General features: G+C 47.3%; 1 protein-coding gene across 5 annotated transcripts in view; it reads left to right on the top strand.

The window, feature by feature from the left end:
* Nucleotides 1-20,302, top strand: part of NF2 (NF2, moesin-ezrin-radixin like (MERLIN) tumor suppressor) — a 98,705-nt gene that overhangs the window by 60,881 nt on the left and 17,522 nt on the right. For 3 of the 5 annotated variants that reach the window (XM_044989755.1, XM_044989753.1, XM_044989751.1), the window contains exons 11-15: nt 406-519; nt 4,128-4,250; nt 4,663-4,880; nt 7,001-7,106; nt 18,855-18,985. In XM_044989755.1, the coding sequence (XP_044845690.1) occupies nt 406-519; nt 4,128-4,250; nt 4,663-4,880; nt 7,001-7,106; nt 18,855-18,985 (692 nt within the window). The remainder of the gene's footprint in view (nt 1-405; nt 520-4,127; nt 4,251-4,662; nt 4,881-7,000; nt 7,107-18,854; nt 18,986-20,302) is intronic. The other 2 variants (XM_044989754.1, XM_044989752.1) reach the window with 1 other exon arrangement.

Raw genomic sequence — 20,302 nt, forward strand, 5'->3', positions numbered from 1 at the left:
ATGGGTTGAATGCTGTGCATCGGGTAGCTTTTCCGTCTTTTCATCCCCCCTTCCTTCCCGAGACTGAAGATATATTTCTTACAGCACTGTAAACCTCATCCCATAGTGCTCCTTGAACCTGGAGGGGGGTTGTGATCCAGTGCATAGGAAAATGCATTGGGATGTAGAAGACCCGGGTTCCATTCCTGAGGGTAACTCACTCCACCTTTCTGTGCCTTAGTTTCCCCATCTGTAAAATGGGGATAATGATACTTTGTAAAATGCTTTCAGATCTATGGATGAAGGTGCTATATGAGCACTAAGTATTAATAACTCTGGTCTGTGTGGTGGCATACAGATCATGTCATCCGAGTATGTATGTGTTAATTTCTTTCCTTTCTTCCCCCTTATCTTTGGTTGGGACAGATTCTTCAGCTGTGTATTGGAAACCATGATCTATTCATGAGGAGGAGGAAGGCAGACTCACTGGAGGTCCAGCAGATGAAAGCACAGGCCAGGGAGGAGAAGGCCAGAAAGCAGGTGAGACACACCTTGTAATACAACCCAGCTGTGAGCCAAAATCAGAAATATAAATATACTAGGAGGGAACAGAATATTACAAACCACCAGCACTAGGTGTGCAAGGCAGGCCCTGCTGAACTGCTCATCTCTCGTAGCCTGCCCTGTTATTACCTGTAGTTCTTACGCTTCGATATGTGGGCTGATGGCAAAATGGCTGACAAGTCACCAGACTACAGGCTCGGAGGTATAAGTGGGTGGGGAAAAGGATAACCTGTGCACATGGTACATATGTTTGCATCCATCCCTACCTAGTCCTGCTGCAGGAAAGTTGATTGTAATTAAGGCAGGAGTTGTGCTTTGCCATTGCTCTGTGCTCTCATTTCCTAATTAGATGGTGATGGAATGCATGCTGACATTTTGGGGCATGCAGCTTGCATGCTGATTTGGTCCTGGCCTCTATCCGCCACAGGTCAGGCAGCAGCTATATGCTTGTAGCCAATGAGCATATAGCAGCAAGTTGGATTGTATGAATCATTGTTTTCTGTTTATAGACCTTTTCTACTCATTGAAACCCACACAGCTAATCTGAGTGCTGCTGCTTAGAATATAAATGTTCATTTCTGGATAAGCCACTAGATAGCAGCAGTATCAGCCAGCTGTACCAAGAGACTTTAAATGCAGATGTACTGCTCTTGGGCTAGGTCTACACTGGGCAGGGGAGTCGACCTAAGATACGAATAGCGTAGCTGAAGTTGGCGTATCTTAGGTCGATTTACCTGGCCGTGAGAACAGCAGCGAGTCAACTACTGCCACTCCCCCGTCAATTCCGCTTCTGCCTCTTGCCGCAGTGGAGTTCCAGAGTCGATGGCAGAGCTATCGGGGATCGATTTTATGGCGTCTACACTAGACACAATAAATCGATTCCTCAATAGATCGATTACTACCCGCCGATCTGGCAGGTAGTGTAGACGTACCCTTGGATTCGGATGTGTCTGCTGGGATTTATTGCACAGGATTGGGGGTTAGAACTGAGTCCCTTGCCCAACCTCCTGCTATGCAGGAGACCTGTGTCCAGTTCTCCTTTCTTCAGCTTCCTGTGTTCAGAGAGGCTCAGAGCATGGCAAGGGCAGCACCCTTGTCTTTGGTTGGGAGGAGAGACTGCTCGCATCTAACCTAGGTGCCTCTGGCCAGTATAGGGATGGTGTTGGCAGACTAAAAGGAGCCCCAAGCAGTCCTCCTGGAGGTTGAGGATGATGAGTGACCTGGAATCTTCAGAAGTTAGTGGGGAAGAGGGCACTGTTTGGAATTTGATGGGCTCTTTGAGGGATATGGAGGACCTGTCTGAATGAAGCCAGGAAGAACTGAGACGGCTGGGTGACTGCCTGGTAGGGGTCCAGAGGCTTTGGAAGGGTTACCAGGGAAGTGACCACCTGGCTCTGGAGGTGGGGGCTGGGCACACATTTATTACTGAATTGGAGATTAAATGGTTAGAGCTTTTGCAAGTGGGCCCAGAGGAGGAGGAATAATACCTGGCTCATATCTAGTGCTTTTAATCCAGAGATCCCAAAGTGCTTTGCAGAGGAGGTCAGGCTCACTATCTTGCTTTACAGAGGGAAAGTGACTTGCCCAAGGCCGCCCAGCAGGCCAGTGGCAGAGCTGTTAATTAAACCCAGGTGACCTCAGGCACAGTCCAGTGCCCTCGCCACTAGGCTGTATAAGAAATGTGGAGATTTGCCGCCCTCCCGTGGATTAACCCCCTTATTGTATCTCGCTGCCTACACTCCAGGGTTACTATGTGAACTGGCTCTGAGCAGCCTTCTCACATCATGAGCCTTGAATGGGATCCTGATCATAACAAGTGGTGATTGATGTACTTTAGTAGAGAGAAGCACCTCCAATAAAGCAATGGGTGTCCTGCTTTCAGAACATAGCCGGTGCCTGAGGATCACAGGGAGATGGCTTGTCTCCTTGTTCGGCTCATTAAACTCATCATGTGGCCTGAGTAATGCGGTGATCTATACATGTAGCCTAGGTATTTAGTGGGCCCATCACTGTGAGATCTGGGTGCTGAGAGGTGGTGAATTAACTGGTTTTGCAGTTCCCTTCCACCGCTTGGTTAGCAAAGGTTGCAAGTTGTACAGTGTGCAGCTGCTGCTTAAGATACTGAATGTGGGGTGCTTTCAGAGGCAGTATATGTGCTGCACATTCTCCTGGGAGCAGATGGAAGGGATTCCGCTAGATTAGGTTGTATCAGAGAGGGCCTGACTGGCTGTTTCTCACATGGAGAAGTCCTGTGACTTGAACACTGTGAGAGGAGGCAGCTTGACTTGTATAGGAATCTTATTGTTGGTAATCATATGCTTTCTGGCCTACCCATTAAATGAATGGAATGGGGAAGAATTTCCAGTGCATTAGGCTTAATCTTCTGTTGTATCTGATAGAAAATAACAAAGGTCCGTGGTGTTTGAACTTGTGGCTTACAGTGCTTGTCATCCTGGGATCACAAAGTGCTTCACACACATGAATAGGCCTGTCCTCTTTTGGTAGTGAAATATCCCTAGTTGACAAATGGGTAAATTGAAGCAGAAGGAGGAGATCTTACTCATCCGAGTGCTCTCCAGCCACCAGACAACATTCCCATCCTGTCCATGAAATGCACCATACCTAGGGAATTGTAACAGGGTTGGGGGAGACTCCATCCAGTGCGGGGCGAGTGCCTTCCGTCTCTCTTAGGGCTAGGGGTGGGACGTACGTAACCTACATCTGTGCCTCCTTAGCCTGAGTCAATATACTTGCCCTTCTTAGCAGGGCAATGAGGCCTTAAGGCAAAAGTCAATGTACTTGCCTCTAATAGCTGGGCAGTGCAACCCAATGACCAGTGTCAATAATTTGCCTCAGTCAGAGGAGCAGTAAGGCCTAGTGGCTAGAGTCCATAGGTGCACCTCTCTTAGCAGGGCAGTAAGGTCTAATGGCCAAAGTCAGTAAATTCATCCCTGGTAGCAAGGTGGTGAGGCCAAGCGGTCTGTCGGGAAGGGGGCCGCCATGCACACAAAGGGGTCTGGGCCCTTCCTCTCCACTGGACCCCAGTCCAGGGTCCTGGGAGTGCCTGGAACGCATGCCACTGAGTCAGCGGGGCGGTTCTGACTGAAACACGCTGACTCAAAATTCAGGGTCACTAACTGGGCCACTATCTAATTGCCCTGGGCTGCTTCCTACCATATTTCCCGCTGCTGCAGTCTGGGCATCTCAGCTGTCTCCGAGTTCCCTGGTCTGCACTGTCCCCGGCGACTCCAGACTCTGCAGGGCCTCCGTGGGTAGCTTGGTGTCTGCCTGGGTTGCGGCATCTCCGGCTCCCATGGCCTTGGGCTTCAGCTGATTCTTGGCTGGAGCTGGTGGCATCCTTCCTCCCTGGCAGCAACTCCCAGCAGCAACTGAGCTGAGCTTCTCCCTTTTTTACTAGTGCATTTGGAGCATGCCCAGTAGAGTTGAGAGGGCTTGGTTAACACAATGTAGTGTTAACCCTTGCCTGTCCAGTGTGGGGCAAATGTGCCCCATCGCAGGAATACACTGAATGTTGGTTATTCTAATATTTATTTCCTTTCCTTCCTCTCCCCTCATCTCCCTAGATGGAAAGACAGCGGCTGGCTCGAGAGAAGCAGATGAGAGAAGAGGCAGAGCGAACAAGGGATGAGTTGGAGAGGAGGTTGTTGCAGTTAAAGGATGAGGCGACAATGGCCAATGAGGCTCTGGTATGTCTTTGTGATGGTTGTTCTCCAGTCACTCCAGATGTTCGTGACTTCCTTTGTTGAAGTCAGCAGACATACAATGTGCATTCTAAGGCTATTTGTAAGTCCCAGTTTGTGAACAGTGATTAAAAAGACAGATGGGTCAGTTGAATGGTGTGGTGCAAGGGTCCTGCTATGACACGGTCTCAGTGGAGGATTAACTGGAGGCAAAGAGCCTGAGAGTATCAAAGTCTTGGTTGAGAGCTTATTGCAGTGGCCAGGGCACTGCAAGGATTGTGGAAATGGGAATTTGAGCACATGTGGGTCATAGTATAAAGGTGGGGCAGGGGACCTAGGGTCCCTACCATAGGGATCTTGAACATGTCAGGGTGGGGCCCTTGTGTATGCTGACACTGCTGTATGTGTTGGTTCCCAGATGAGATCTGAAGAGACAGCAGACTTGCTGGCTGAAAAAGCCCAGATCACAGAAGAGGAAGCCAAGCTGCTGGCTCAGAAAGCAGCTGAGGCGGAGCAGGAGATGCAGCGGATCAAAGCCACGGCAATCCGGACAGAGGAAGAGAAACGGTTGATGGAACAGAAGGTCCTGGAGGCAGAGATGTTGGCATTGAAGATGGCAGAAGAATCGGAGAGAAGGTCAGAGTGAGGAACCCTACACCTGCTTCCATGCTCCACTTTCCAGATCTGCCAATGAGTTTAGCTGAGACAGTATCCTGGGGTCACACCTTTATACAGGCCTTCCAAACTGTGTGCAGTGAGCCCTTGGTATACCAGACAAGTGTGAGGGCTAGTTGACCACAAGACCCAGCTGGTTTCTTTCTTTAGGCAGTTATGTTTGTCAAAATTAGGCTGATGCTGAATGGTAAACTGATGCTAATAAACATATTGGGCCTCCCTAATTTTCGTGTATTTGAGCCTGATGCTGGAGAATTCTTATAGGAGAGATACAATGAGGAGAGAGTGACCAGGAGAGGGAATTTCAGCTACTGGCTTTGGTGGGTGGCTGGAATATATTCTTCCTTTCAAACTGTCCATAGGACTCTTCTTCCCTGGCTCATCTTGGAGCACTAACTGGAATGTGCAGCCATTGGCTCAGATTATCAAGGAGCTGTAGGATCCGGCACAGAAACACCTGCCGTATTCTCTAAAGTATTTGGCTCCATTAATTAATAACACTTGAGTTTTGTTTCTAGATATTAAACTCAATTCATCATTCTCTCCCTTGCACGGCATTGCACTCCCAGATCTCTCACCTTCCTGACTAGTCACGAGGCTTCTGTTGCCTCGGGGACCCTTTGCGCCAGAGACCCTGTTGCGTGTTATGCCTGGTGTTCACAGCCTTGGTATGCCAGAGCTCTTGTCACATGTTGCATTAATTAGTGGGTGAATTAAAAACAACACTAACTTCCTCCCTGTTAACACTTATGAGTGCACTGGGCTTCAGCCCTCTCACTTGTTCAATAACTTTATCCCCAGTCATCCCTTCTCTGTCTTGAGCTCCCTGTAAATTCTGATTCAGCAAAGAAGGGTTCCCTCTCTCTCTCTCTCTCTCTCTCTCCTCTCATCTCTCCTTTTGCTTTCTACCCAGGGAGTGTTCTCAGGAGCTGCCATACATCAAGGATAAATGGTAGTATTAGAACCCTTGGGCCCTGAAATTGGCATGTTAAAGTCCATACAGGACGTGTTGGGCATTTTCTTCTGTTCCTTTTAGACAAACAACCCTCAGTAGATGATTAATATTCAGAAGAACAAAGATTCTGCTCCCCAAGCCAAAGCTTCCTACCTCTGCTTTGATTTTGGTCACTCACTGTGTTCTCAAGTTGTCCTCTCCACTCCAACAGCTTGACCTGATTCTCCAGGTGTCAGTCTTTTTGCAAATGCTAACACAACATCCATATTTTAGAGCATGCCCTTTTGTGACTTGGATTTCCTGCTGCTTCTTTGTTTGTGTTCTCCACTGCCCTGCAGGCCTGAGACCTGATCAGCCCCTCTCCTGTCCCCTGTTAAACCAGCCTTGGGTGAAACTCGATGTTCACCACTGAAATGGGGGGGGGGAACCCCTTAAATTTAGGGTGCCCTAAATTGAGTGGGTAACAGCCCCATATGCAGTATCAGATCCTATCTAGAAGGAGATCACCTGGTAGGACATCTAGCCCAGTGATTCTCAAACTAGGGCCACCGCTTGTTCAGGGAAAGCCCCTGGCGGGCCAGGCCAGTTTGTTTACCTGCTGCGTCTGCAGGTTCGGCTGATCGCTGCTCCCAGTGGCCACGGTTCACTGCTCCTGGCCAATGGGGGCAGTGGGAAGTGGCGGCCAGTACGTCCCTCGGCCCACGCCGCTTCCTGCAGCTCCCGTTGGCTTGGAGCGGTGAACCGCAGCCAATGAGAGCTGCGATCGGCCGAACCTGTGGGCACGGCAGGTAAACAAATTGGCCCGGCCCACCAGAGGCTTTCCCTGAACAAGTGGCGGCCCTAGTTTGAGAACCACTGATCTAGCCAATCTTCTCCATCCTTGGCAGCCAGTGCAGGTTTGTTTTCTTAAGTATTTGTCCAGTCTAGTTGGAAGGTCTCAAGTGATTGGGTTTCCACCATTTCCCTTTTGGAAATTATTCTGCAGCTTAATAGATCTCATTGCCTGATAAATCCCAAACCCCCTTCACCCACACTTTGGTGCTGCTCCATTTCTCCTTCTCTGACTTTCATCCCACTCCATTCCTTCCCTGTCCATCTCTGATCTGATGTTTGTTACTGTACATAGGGCAAAGGAGGCTGATCAGCTAAAGCAGGACCTTCAGGAGGCTCGAGAGTCCGAGCGGAGAGCAAAGCAGAAGCTCTTGGAGATCACCAGCAAGTCGTCATACACGGTAAGAGTGTTTTGTATTACAGCTCCATTTTTTCCCAGGAAGAGGTCAGCATCCACTTGAGGGCTTTAAAAGAAGTTGGGCTGTTTTCCATAGTGCCACCTCCTAATCAGGAGGGTTATGAGACTACTTTGTTGTGGAACTCAGTTAGGGGAATTGCAAACGGTTTCCTGTGCACCTCAGCCAAGTCCAGATCTGGTAGTCTGCAGTTTAGCAGAGAACAGACTGCTTCACTCTGTCTCCCATCTACCCTTTTGCCTAATACAAGAACAATGAGGTACAAATGAAATTGAAAAGACAACGGATTTAAACCCAATAAAATCGTGTTTTGTTAACCTGTGGAGACAAATATAAGTATTGAGGCCAAGGGCTTAGTAGCATTCAAAATAGGATTAAACACTTGTGTGAATAAGGGCATCCTCTGTTTCTTTAGATCAGATAAAAATTGATCTGAACCTATAAACGCATTAACCCAACCTCCCTTCCTGTGTTCAGGAAGAAACTTACCCTGTGAGAGATTACTCTGTAACTGCTAGTAAGAGGATTGCACACCTTCCTTTGGCGGATCTGGTACTGGTTGCCATTGAAGACCAAATACTGGGCTAAATGAAAGTTGTTCTGATCCAATCTGGCAATTCCTTTCCTCCTGGCTTTGCTTCTTTTGCTGTGAATTTTATTGGGACCTGTGAATGCCATCAAGTGGTCTCCACCCTGCAGCATACACCTGGTGGCCTTGCTATCCATCCTGTTTGTTACTCCCAAGAGGTGGGAGACTGTGGCGTGAAGGGGTGTGAATAATCTCCACAGATGCATCCCATCTGGAGCAATTACCAAACCTTTCACCATTTCAATTTTTCTTTGAAATGCCATCACCTCAAGTAAGAGTTTAAACAAGCCGCATGAAGGTGGTTAGAAGTAAATGACTTCTCGTCCACATTCTCCGAAGCTATCTGCGAATGATCAGAAACTTTTAAGAAATTGCAGTGATTAAATGTCTGAGACTTCCAGACTTAGGGCTCCTCCACTGAGTGCTAACGGCTTCTGTGCTTCATAAACCTACTCTTTGAGCACACCTAGCTTTACTACCCTATGGACCAACAGGCTGCTGGGGTCCAATAATTCTAATGATGACTTTGTCGTACACAGATGGTGGAGGATTGTGGTTTGGAAGCCGAATGGTCATATCAGCCAAGTACCAACAGCTGTGAGGAGCTTGCAGCTCCAAGCTCCCTCAGGCTGGTGGGTCTGTCCTTTGTTAAACCCAGAAAGCAGAGACTAGCGAGTTCTCTCCTCTCCTGCACACACCCCTCTGTCTCATTCTGTGCTAATCAGCAGCCAGTGTAGATCTATTTTGCCTATAGAACGGAAGTATAATTAAGGGAAAGATTGTTGGACAGAATCAAGCTTGACTCCACCCCTCCAGCTGCATCTGTCCTAGAGGCATTGCATAGAGAATTGTTTTTCCTGCTGTATATTATGTTGCCTCTCCTCCTTTCCTTAGAGACAGGGGACCTTCTCCCACCAGAGCACCCAGTATGGAGAAAGAATCATAGAATGTCAGGGTGGGAAGGGACCTCAGGAGGTATCTAGTCCAACCCCCTGCTCAAAGCAGGGCCAATTCCCAACCTTTTTTTTTTTTTTTTTTTTTGCCCCAGGTCCCTAAATGGCCCCCTCAAGGATTGAACCCACAACCCTGGGTTTAAAAGGCCAGTGCTCAAACCACTGAGCTATCCCTCCCCCCTCTCTCATCCTCAGTTACATTGCAGAGGCTCCCTGTGGATTTGCTGGTGCTCCTGCTTCTGCCCTTTGGGTTAACTCTGCAGGTACCAAGACATCACACCAGCTCAAAGGCTGCTATTTTCCAAGGTGCCAAATGTCAGTAGTATGCGAGTATGGCTATTGTACTTTCAGAAGTACAGTAATACTTATTTTTAAATCTCTCTCTCTCCTGTCCTTCCATTGCTATGCCTGTCTGTTTTGCTTTTCCCATGCGGTCTCTCTCTTTCTGCTCTGCTCTGCTGCATGTGTGTTCCAGGGCAGTCAAGTGAAATGTACTGAAATCCTGTTCTTGCACATTGCTTCAAAGAACTGGCTTCTGGTAAGTCCTCCTTTCCTGCTAACATGCAGAGAGACCCAGCTGGGCAAGAGCCATCAAAGAAAGAGAATAAGAACATAGTGGCTTAAGGGGGATCAGGATACGTGTCCCTCAGGTGAAGGCAGCTGTCTAATACACAGTACAGTACCCAGACTTCCTCCCTCTGTTAATCAGTCTGTCCCACTGAATGTGTTCTTTCTTGTCTCATTCCTGTACTTTGGTTACACAGTCCCTCAACTCCAGAGCCGGCAGGATCTGATCCCTCTGTGCTGCCTAAGGAGCAGGTGGCTAAGCTACAGAAAGGACAGGAGGAGACTTACTATTTTTGTAACTCAGTCTTCCACCAAACTGGTAGCAGAGATGCTTTATAAAAGGTGCTAAGTTGTTCTCAGAGCTCTTGAAGCCCATGACCAGCCTGCTTTTGAGGGTTTTTTTATGTTACCAAGCAGGGAGAATTAGGCTTATTTAGGGCCAGTGTGTGAATTTGAGTCTCAGATCAGCAGGGGTAGGAGGCATCTTTGCACCACTCTTCAGTGACTCAGTTTGGGCTGATTGGCTCCAAAGGGAGCGTTATCAGGTTCCCATCAGTGGGAAGGAGAGAAGGTCTTTACATAGCTGAGGGGGGAACACCCTTGAGGCTCTGAGAAGAGCATGATGGAGCCTTTACAATCAATGACATCACGCTTTTCAGATGCGACTCTTGATCTCGGCTGTCAGCAGCTGTCAGCAGCTACCTCCACTCCCTCTCCTTGCTTAATGATCTGTCGCAGCCCTTTGTTTTTTTTCCATTCATGGTACTACTTGTATCTCATTATTTCAGTGTGCCCTCAGCCTATTTCACTGCGCTTAGATACTGAACACTCCAGGCAGTTCTAAATATTGTCTGCCTTTCTTTGATCCTGTTAGCATAACCAGTTCTACTGTGCTTGTCCTAAATTTTCCAGCTGGCAAGGACAAAAGAAGATGGCAACTTACAGGCCATGACTATGACGTGGCTTTGTTTTCATTCCTTCTGCCAATCGGTGTCTTCCATGCCTTCAGGCACTTAAACCTTACCTCTTGGTGATGGCCGCTACAAGCAGACTGTTAGCCTATATTTATTAAGTGCAAGAGACTGGTAGTGCAGCAGTTAAGGTTGTACAGTTAAAATCACTTCAAGGGAGGAAATGCAAACGTTCTTCGAGTGATTTCCCTGTGGGTGCTCCACTTCAGGTGTCAGTGAGGCCCGGCGCCATCAATCTGAGATTTTCGGCAGCAGCGTCTGTCAGGGCCATGCGTGTGTAGTAGTCATCTCGTGGCGCTGTTGGCACCTTGACTGACTAGTGTGCGACCTGACCCCCTCAGTTCCTTCTTAACTGTCCTCAGCCTGAGACAGAGCTCTGGGGAAGTGTTCCAATGTCATCTTCTACAAGAAACAGTTTAGGTAAGTTAGTTGTATACTTCATAAGAGATTGGCTAGTTAAAAATTTTTTTTTTCTTACTTCATCGTTGTTCCCCCGGAAACACTCAACTGCCTCAACGATGCCTGATTCCTCAGGCTTTAAGAGATGTGGCCCCTGCCGCGAAGCGATACCGGTCTCCAATGGACTCTCCTTGAGTTTCCGATGCCTCAGTGAGTGGCACATCCCTCAAAAGTTCGCTCACTGTAGTAGTCTCAAAGTGAGAACCAGGCATGAACATGACTTCCACCTCAAACTGATTCTTATGGAGAAATCGCTCCAATCGAACCAGGACAACAGACCTCCCCGTCCACTTTGGAATCAACTAAAGACAAGGCTCAGTCCTCGACAGTTTCAAAGAAAAGAGTATCGACCTCTCCACAGAGAGAACCACAAAAAAAGAGACTGTCTCCTGCCAGGTCGCTGTCCTTGGTGCTGACCTCCACATGGGCGAGCACTTTTGAGGCACAGGGCACCTCCAGCGCTGTCTGTACCAAGACCTCTGCTGAGCCTAAAGCGAGAGACACGGAGTCAAGGTATAAACATAGACATGCCTCCTCCACGACGCCGACCACAATGGTGCAAGAAACTGCACGGAGACCCTCACTGACAGTCATGCAGCCACCACTGGCACCATCTACTTTGTCAGCACTGATGGACAGAGTCAAGATGGTGCCGCCCGCATCAGCTAAATCAAGTCACAAGACATTGGCTCACTCTACGGCTCCATTTAAGACTACATCATCGGTACCACCAGTACTGCAAGCAATGGCACCACAACAATTTCTCAGTCAAACAGACATTTCAGTCTCTTCACTACTGATGGCTCTGCAGAATGCATTGCCACAGACCAGCCTACATCTTTTATTGCACCATCAATGCTTAGTGACGAAGAGAATGATGAAGAGGAGGTGGCTGCATGCCTTTTAATCACGGCATTCCTCCCCTGAGGAATGCAGACTACCGGGGGGACCCTTTACAGTCTAAAACCCAGTGTAGGCAGGCAGTCCATCCATGGTATGGACAACCCTGGATGTCAAGTATCAGAAGGGTAGCCATGTTAGTCTGGATCTGTAACAGCAGCAAAGAGTCCTGTGGCACCTTATAGACTAACAGACGTATTGGAGCAGGAGCTTTCGTGGGTGAATACGAAACCCTGGATGTGTCCACCTATGCCAGTCCTCATGCAGTGGCCACCCTGGGCCCCATAGGCGGCATACAGCGCTCATTATATCAGACCCTTATCTCCACCTAGAGGCGAACTCAGATCACCTCCACCATCCTCCAGTCCACAAACCTCAGTAGCCCAGGAGGACACAGGAGAGGAAGGGGAGGAGGACGCTGAATAAGAACCCACATCACTAGCTCACAATTCCTCTTCATCGCCAGATGAAGCCATTATGCCACCACCTCCTACCATAGCATATGATTTCAAACAGTTTCAAGAACTGTTCAAAAGAATTCTGTTGAGCCAGGACAGCCTCCTGGAGGAGGTCCAGGACACACAATACAAACTTTTACAGATTTTACAAACCTCGTCCACCTCTAAGATAGCCTTGGTGATAAATGATGCCAGCCTGGAACCAGCAGAGAAGTTATGGCAAACACCAGCTACCATCCCACCAACATGCAAGAGGGCTGACAGGAAATATTATATGCCTACCAAAGGAATGGATTTCCTCTTCTCCTGCCTACCACCCAACTCTCTAGTAGTTGAGGCAGCTAACTAACATGGCAAGCATCCACATTACAGGTCCACTCCTCAGGACAAGGACTGCATGAGGCTCGACCTCTTCGGGAGGAAAGTCTATTCCTCAGCAACTTTGCAGTTCACAGAGCTAATTACAGTGCTCTGCTACAAAGTACAACCACAATAATTATGGCAAATTATATGAATTTACCAACAATCTGCCGGAAGAGAAGTGGGGCCAATTTAGAGCCATATTGATGGAAGGACAACTGGTAGCCAGAATGGTCTTGCAAGCATCCCTGGATGTCACTGACACAGCGGCACAAGCAACAGCTACAGTGGTTGTCATGCATAGGGTGTTACGGCTACAATCTTCAGGAATTCCGAAAGAGTTGCAAGTGAAAGTAGAAGAACTCCCTTTCGATAGGGAAAAACTGTTTTCCACCTAAACCAATGAGGTCTTGAGTGGCTCTCCGCACACTAGGTACTTACACACCTCTCATCAAACGGAAGCGCTACCAGCCATACCCACGACATAGAGACACATCGTTCCAGAGACCCTATGAAACGCAAAGACAGAGATGGAGACCATCTCAACACCAACCATCTCATCACAGCCGACAGCGAACAAACAGTTTTGAAAGGTTGGTCCAGGGTCTGAATGACCTCCCTCACCAGACAGCACCACTGACAAATACTTCTCACTTATTTGGCCATCGACTGCGACCATTCATGGGTAACAATCACCACGGACTGTTGGGTCTTAGAGGTCATAAGATTGGCTATGCTATCCCCTTTACCTCTTGCCCACCCACCTTACCCCCGTCCCCATCCCTCTTCAGGTACCCTTCTCACGAGCACCTGCTGTAACAGGAAGTAAACAATCTTCTACAACTTGGTGCTGTGGAACTAGTACCCCTGCAATACAGGGGAAAAGGTTTCTACTCCCACTACTTCTTAACCCAGAAGAAAAACTGGGGATGGAGAGATCTCAGGAAGCTCAACAAGTTCGTCCAATCCCAGAGTTTCAAGATGGTCACACTAAGTACGATAATACCTGCACTGGAACGTGGGCACTGGTTTTCAGCCCTCACCCTACAAGACGCATATTTCCACATTACCATACACCAAGCTCATAGACGATTCCTGCAATTCACAGTAGAAAACAACCACTACCAATACAGGGTTCTACCCTTCGGTCTGTCCACTGCACCAAAAGTCTTCTCCAAAACTCTCAGGGTAGTCTCAGCACACCTTCGCAAACAAGGAACAATGATTTTCCTGTACCTAAACAATTGGCCCCTGAAAGGCCCTACCCAGATGGTAGCGACAGAGATCACCCAGAGAGCCCTCTCACTCTTCCAGAACCTAAGTCTATAAATAAACATACAAAAGTCAACCCTTATGTCCGTGCAGCATTGGGATGCACCTTAACTCCATATAGGCCAGAGCGGCACTACCGATGAACAGAAGCATGACAATGATCAATCTCATCTTGGTAGTCAACACCAGTCCATGAATCATGGCACGAAACCTGCCTGCAATCGTTAAGTCATAGCAGTTACGACCTTCATAGTAAGTCACCCAAGACTACACAGGCACTGCCTTCAAGGGTGGCTGAATTCGGTGTACACACCCAACAAACACAGCCTAAACATAAAGCTACCACCACCACCAAAGGTACTGGAATCCCTACAGTGGTGGACAAGACCAGAGAATGTGTGCACAGGGATCCCCTTTCATCAGGATCCGCCATTGATAATAATCACAACAGATGCTTCATCTGTTAGGCTTTGGCACCCTCCTGTACCACCATACAGTTTAAGGCAGGTGGTCACATGTGGAGACCCAACTCCATATCAACCTGCTAGAACTGCAAGCAGTACACAATGCCTGTCTCTGCAGCCTACCACTCATAAAGAACAGAACAGTACCAGTGATGACCAACAACATTGCATGCATGTTTTATGTTAATCGACAAGAAGGGGCGGGGCAAGTTCCCACTCACTGTGCAATGAGGCCATGAAATTATGGAACTAGTGCATCCACCACCACATAAACATCTTGGCCTCCTACCTCCCCGGATGTCAGAACAGGACAGCAGACACTCTACACAGTTCTCTCAAGACCACGAATGGGAAATGAACCACACAGTCCTATAATCCATATTGCAACAATGAGCCTTCGCTCCCATCGATTTATTTGCAACGTCACTACACCACAAGTGTCCACTCTTCTGCTTGAGAGCAGGATTGGGACATTAGTCATTAGGGGATGCCTTCCTCATCACATGAGACGCATCACTTCTATATGCATTCCCACTGATTCCACTGCCCTCGAGGGTGATGCACAAGTTATGTGCCAACAAGGCCAAAGTCATACTGATAGCCCCAATCTGGCCTAGTATCCCGACCTGATGCACATGGCAGTATATGTCCCACTAACTTTCCCATCAAGGGCGGACCGTCTTTCTCAGGACAACGGTAACCTGAACCTGGAGAAACTTCACCTGAAAGCATGGCTCCTTCATGGTTCCATCACCACAAACTAGCCTGTTCGCAACAGGTTAAACACGTGATATTGAACAGCAGGAGATCAACCACATGTAATGCTTACCTTAAAAAACAGAAAAGATTCTCCATATAGTGCTAGAACAAACAGTTCACTACAAGCACTACACCACTTCTGCTAGTGTTTGACTACCTACTAGAATTAAAGCATTTGGGCCTGTCCATAAGCTCCATTAAAGTACATCTCATGCCGATTATAGTTTTCCATCATAAGATCAACAGAATATTGATATTCGTGCATCTGATCACGAAACATTTCCTCACTGGCATACAGAATCTCTATCTGGAAGTGCGCCAACCTGCATGGGACCTAAACCTGGTTCTCAAACGCCTCACCAGACCCCCATTCGAACCTCTGGCTATTTGCTTCTTGCTCCATCTATCGACGAAGGTGGCATTATTGGTTGCAATCAGCTCCGCCAGATGAGTAAATGAGATAGGAGCACTAATAGCCAATCCCCGATGCACTGTATTTTTTAAGGACAAGGTCACATTGAGACCTCATCCAAAATTCCCCCCTAAAATATCATCCTTCCATCTAAACCAACCTATTCACCTTCCCACATTTTATCCCAAAGTGCGTGGGAGCGCACAAGGGACTATTTTGCACTCTCTAGACATTAGACGCGTAATAGGTTTTACCTGGACAGAACAAAGCCTTTCTGAAAATCCTTAAGGCTTTTCATCTCCACAACAGAGTGATCCAAGGACCCCGGTATATCTACACACAGACACTCTAAAGGGATCTCCAGGTGCATCCAACTCTGTTATCAACTGAATAAAACAGAATTGCCAAGAGGGCTCAGATCTCACTCTACCCGACATCAGTAGCTTTCCTGAACAATGTACCAATCCCAGACGTCTGCAGAGCTGCTACTTGGGTCTCTGAGCATATGTTCATCAACCACTATGCAATTACCCAAGACTCATGATCAGACTCTATACTAGGCCTAACTGTGTTTTCCTCCACTATGCACATAACTCCAAAGTCCCTCCGCCTCCACCCTCCGTCATAGCAGGGCACAGCTCTACAATCACCTGAAGTGGAGCACCCACATAGACAGCACTCGAAGAAGAAGAGAAGGTTACTCACCTTGTGGAATAACAGAAGTTATTCAAGATGTGTCCCCTGTGGGTGCTCCACTACCCACCCTCCTCCCTTCTACTTTGGAGTTCACAGTATGGACTCTACAGTAGAGAAGGACTTGAGGGAGTATGGTTGTACGCACACTAGTCAAGGCACCAATGGCGCGGCAAGATGACTACTGTGCCCATGTTTCCCTGGTGGACACTGCTACCGAAAATCTCCAATTGACAGCACCGGGATGCACCGACACCTGAAGTGGAGCACCCACAGGGATACACATCTTGAACAACCTCAGTTACCACACAAGGTGAGTAACCTTCTCTTAAGCCACCTCAGTTTAGTAATCACAATTTGCCCTGGGAATTTCTCACCTTCTTTTGTTACAAGTGTATCCTAGGATTACTGAAAATGAGAGAAGTGAGATGGGAAAATATTTCCCCCAGATTTGAAGTTGATGTACCTGATAGTACTTTGTGTATAATTGGTTTCACTGTTCTTTGCTCTCTATGTGGTCTCCGGTGCATATGATCAGTTAGTCTGTTCTTCACCTGCTTAGGTGGCTCTTCCATACAGCAACAGTGAAGAGAGGGAGGAATGTAGTTGTATAACAGCGGAAAGTTGGCATGGGAACTCAGCAGATGCAATATCTGAAACTACTGTTAAAATCTGTAAAGCTTGAAATCTAGTAATTTTTTAACAAATTATTTAAAGTGCAGAAAAGGAACCGTTATGATCATCTAGTCTGACTTCTTGCATAGGCCAGAAAACTTCATACAGGTAAAGCTGTCCAAAGTGCCTAAGTCCCACTGAAAGTCCATGAGATTCAGGGTCTGTCTACACTGCAGTCAGGAGGTGAGACTGTAGCAAGTGTAGACATGCCCAAGCTAGCTTTAATCTAGATAGCTGGAATAACAATAGCACTGAAGCTGCGGCAGCATGGGCTGAACAACGCTGCCCGAGCAGCTAGCCCATGCTGCCATGGCTTCACTGCTATTGTTCAAGCTAGCTAGATCTCAGCTAGCTCGGGTATGTCTACGCATGCAGCAGTCACACCTTTGATTGAATGTAGACGTACCCTTAGGCTCTTCAGTCACTTAGGCGCTTTAGTCTGTTTTGCCTCTCTCTGAGATTCTGGAATTTAAAGTCACAGGTGTCCCTTTGAAGAGTCTCACAGCAATATTAACTTGGCTGCATTGCACACAAACAGCAGCAGGATAAACTGTGTGTTGGCAAAGAAACAGGAGTAGGAAATGGTATTTACATTATATGCACAAAGTGGGTAAATTAACGTAACCCTTGTGCCAGACCAAGCATCTAGCTTCAGCTGCCTTGTTCTCGCAGCTTTTGCTTGTTCAAAATGTTCCCATTTCTGCTTCAGTTCTGCAGGACAAATGAAATGATGTCCTGCTGGATTTGTTCATTGCAAGCGAGGGACAAGCCCCTACTGCAAGAGAAGTTTATGCCTATGGCAAGGGAGGGAGGCTTATTGTGCAGAGTAAATCCATTGCTATCCCAATCAGAGCTGCTGCTGCCAACCTTGGACTAGCTACAACTGTCCTTGGATTATCTTAATCTAGGGAGCAAGGGAGCTCAGCACAGCATTCTAGTCTGTGAAATCCGCAGATAGTTCCTGCCTTCGGTCCCAGAGTCAATACACACAAAGCATGGCCTTATTCTTGACAGTTATTGTCAAACCTCCCACCAGCCCATAGTCCTTTATAACACCTTTTGCTATGATCTCCCAAGCCAAACACAGTTGGGGCAGGTTAGCCTTTGGCCAGAAGACCTTAAAGGAAAAGTGTGTGCAGGAATTAGTGTTGGTGATTTTAGTACATGGCGCTCTTTCCTTTGAGTCAATAATGAGCCGGTTCCTCAGCATAATACTAGAGGGTGCTGTGTGAGATAAGGTGCCGTCTTTCAGTTGAAGCTTAAAATGGATGTTCTGACCAATCGTGACAATTGACTATACCATGGAACTTTGCAAGGGTCAGGATGTGTTAGTCAGAGTCTGAGGTCCTGACCGGTTTCTGATTTTGGGTAATTCCATTCTGCCACCCTTTTCTCTGCTCTTCCAATTGAATATAGGATTCTTCTGTCATAGAGGGTTTTGTACTAACACCCGTCGCTTCCTGTCCTTAACTGGTATGCAGTTTTACTGTTAAATAGCTGCCGAGTTTCACCCCAGAGGCAGCTGCATTCCAGCAGTGTCTTTAGTGATCCTTGTGTGTATATATAAAATAAAAATAATATCTAACTTTTAAATAGTGCTCTTCTTCAATAGATCTCAAAGGTCAGTAATATTATCCCCATTTTACAGATGGGGAAACTGAGGTACAGAGGCAAAGTGAGTTGCTCAGGGTCACTCAGCAGGTCAATGGCAGCGCTGGTAATAGAACCCAGGTTCTGTGAGTCCCAGCTCAGTTCTCTATGCAGTGGGCCATACTGCCTCATTTAAAGTGCTTAAAGTGTTAGAAATCCTTCAGTTTGAAAGGCACTATGTTTAATGTAAGTAGTTATCTTTTATTTCCACTGTGGCATATGCTAGGTTCTTCCGATGGTTTTGATAATGAAGGTATGAATCACATTGTCCCAGCAATACTCTCCGACCCCTGTACACACTAAATGAGATACTTTCTTGATCAATGTCGTTGGAGGCAGCATAATGTCCTTGAAAAGGGATGCAGTGAATTAGCACATAGCCAGCATTGTCCATGCAGTCAGAGAGCCAGGTCTTCGCTCAAGCACCACTAAGTAGCTTCTTGCATTACAGGGTCAGCCATTGTCTTGTCTCTTTAGCTTCCTGCTACAAAACGCTCACAGATAGCAGTGGCCGTGTGACCAAAGATGATTAATCTGTGCTCTGTCTTTAGCAGCCCATGAACTCAGGTATGACAGCGCTGCCTGCCGACCTGCCAAGCTTCAACCTAATCAGCGAGAGCCTCTCCTTTGACTTCAAGGATACAGACATGAAGAGACTTTCCATGGAAATAGAGAAAGAGAAGTATGTAGCTTGCTTCCATAGTCTGTGTGCACAAGTCAGTTTAGTTTCTTGTGTAGCACAACTGCAATGAATGGAGTTATTCCTGGTGAATTTGGCCTATTGTTCTGAAATGGTAGATCTCAGATTGGCGGCAGTGTGAGGCAAAATGGGAAGGCCTCTACGTTTCAGTCTGCTGGAGCAGACCAGCTGAGTCCCTGCCAGGCATGTGGTGTAGTTGTTAAGAAACCTAGTCTTCTGTCCCCCAGGATGGGTTCTCTATGTTGCCCTGGTGGAATCCTGATCTCATTGAGACCAATAGCTGAGCAGGATTCAAAACAGGTTTGAACAATGAGACCTGTTCAGTTACTATGTTAAAAAACAGACGGGATATTCACTCACCTGCTGTGGACATGAGCTAGCCACTAACTTCTTAGGATTTGAATTAAACTTCCCCTATAGTCCAGTTAGTCCGTAACTATCCATTCTGAGGTTTCTTGCACCTTTTTCCTCAATCGTCTGGTGTTGACCACTGTTGGGGTGAGAGATTCAACTAAATGGACCACACTCTGATACGGTATGGCAGTTCCTATGGTTTTACCATATGTGGGGAAACTGAGATGCAGAGAGGTTAAATGACTTGCCCGAGGCCACAGAGGAGAGGATTAGAGCTGGGATAAGAGCTCAGGAGTTTCCAATTCCCAGTCCAGTGCTTAAATCACTGGATCACATCATCCCTCTCTAACCACACAGCTCAAATGAGAAGAATAAAAATATTCTATCTGTGTTGATCCACTGCAGGAATGTCTGTACTCCAAGTGCTTGGGTGCAGTTCGTAACAGGGCCTTACGCTTAGCAAGGCAACCTGGGGTGTGCTGGTATTTTGCTACCTCTGCATGCTTTGCCATGTGTTATTGCTTTGGTCTCGGTACTGAGTCACAGTCTTGGCTGCCTATAGTGTGCTAGGCAGTGTATAATGGGAGACAAGTAAGGCCAAAGTGACTAACCATTTTAGGTGCATCAGTATTTGACACCTTAAAGAGACCTATTTTTGAGACAGTGCTGAGCCCCCACCCTCTAAAAATCCTCTCGAGGCACCCAGAATCACTAGTCACTCTTGGGAAATCTGGCCTAGATTAATTGAGAATTTCATGCATTTTGATAGACTGGGTTTATAAATACACTGTGGAGTAGAACAACATTGTTAAAACCAGTAGCTCTCATTGGAATTGCAGAGGACTAACCAGCATCATGCTGCAGTTACTAGCAGAGATGGGGAGGCGTATAAACATCATCTGGGCATGCTAGACTGGCTATTTTTTCATGCCTACGTGACACAGT

Source organism: Mauremys mutica, chromosome 16 (genome assembly GCF_020497125.1).
Source record: "Mauremys mutica isolate MM-2020 ecotype Southern chromosome 16, ASM2049712v1, whole genome shotgun sequence".
Taxonomy (NCBI): Eukaryota; Metazoa; Chordata; order Testudines; family Geoemydidae; genus Mauremys; species Mauremys mutica.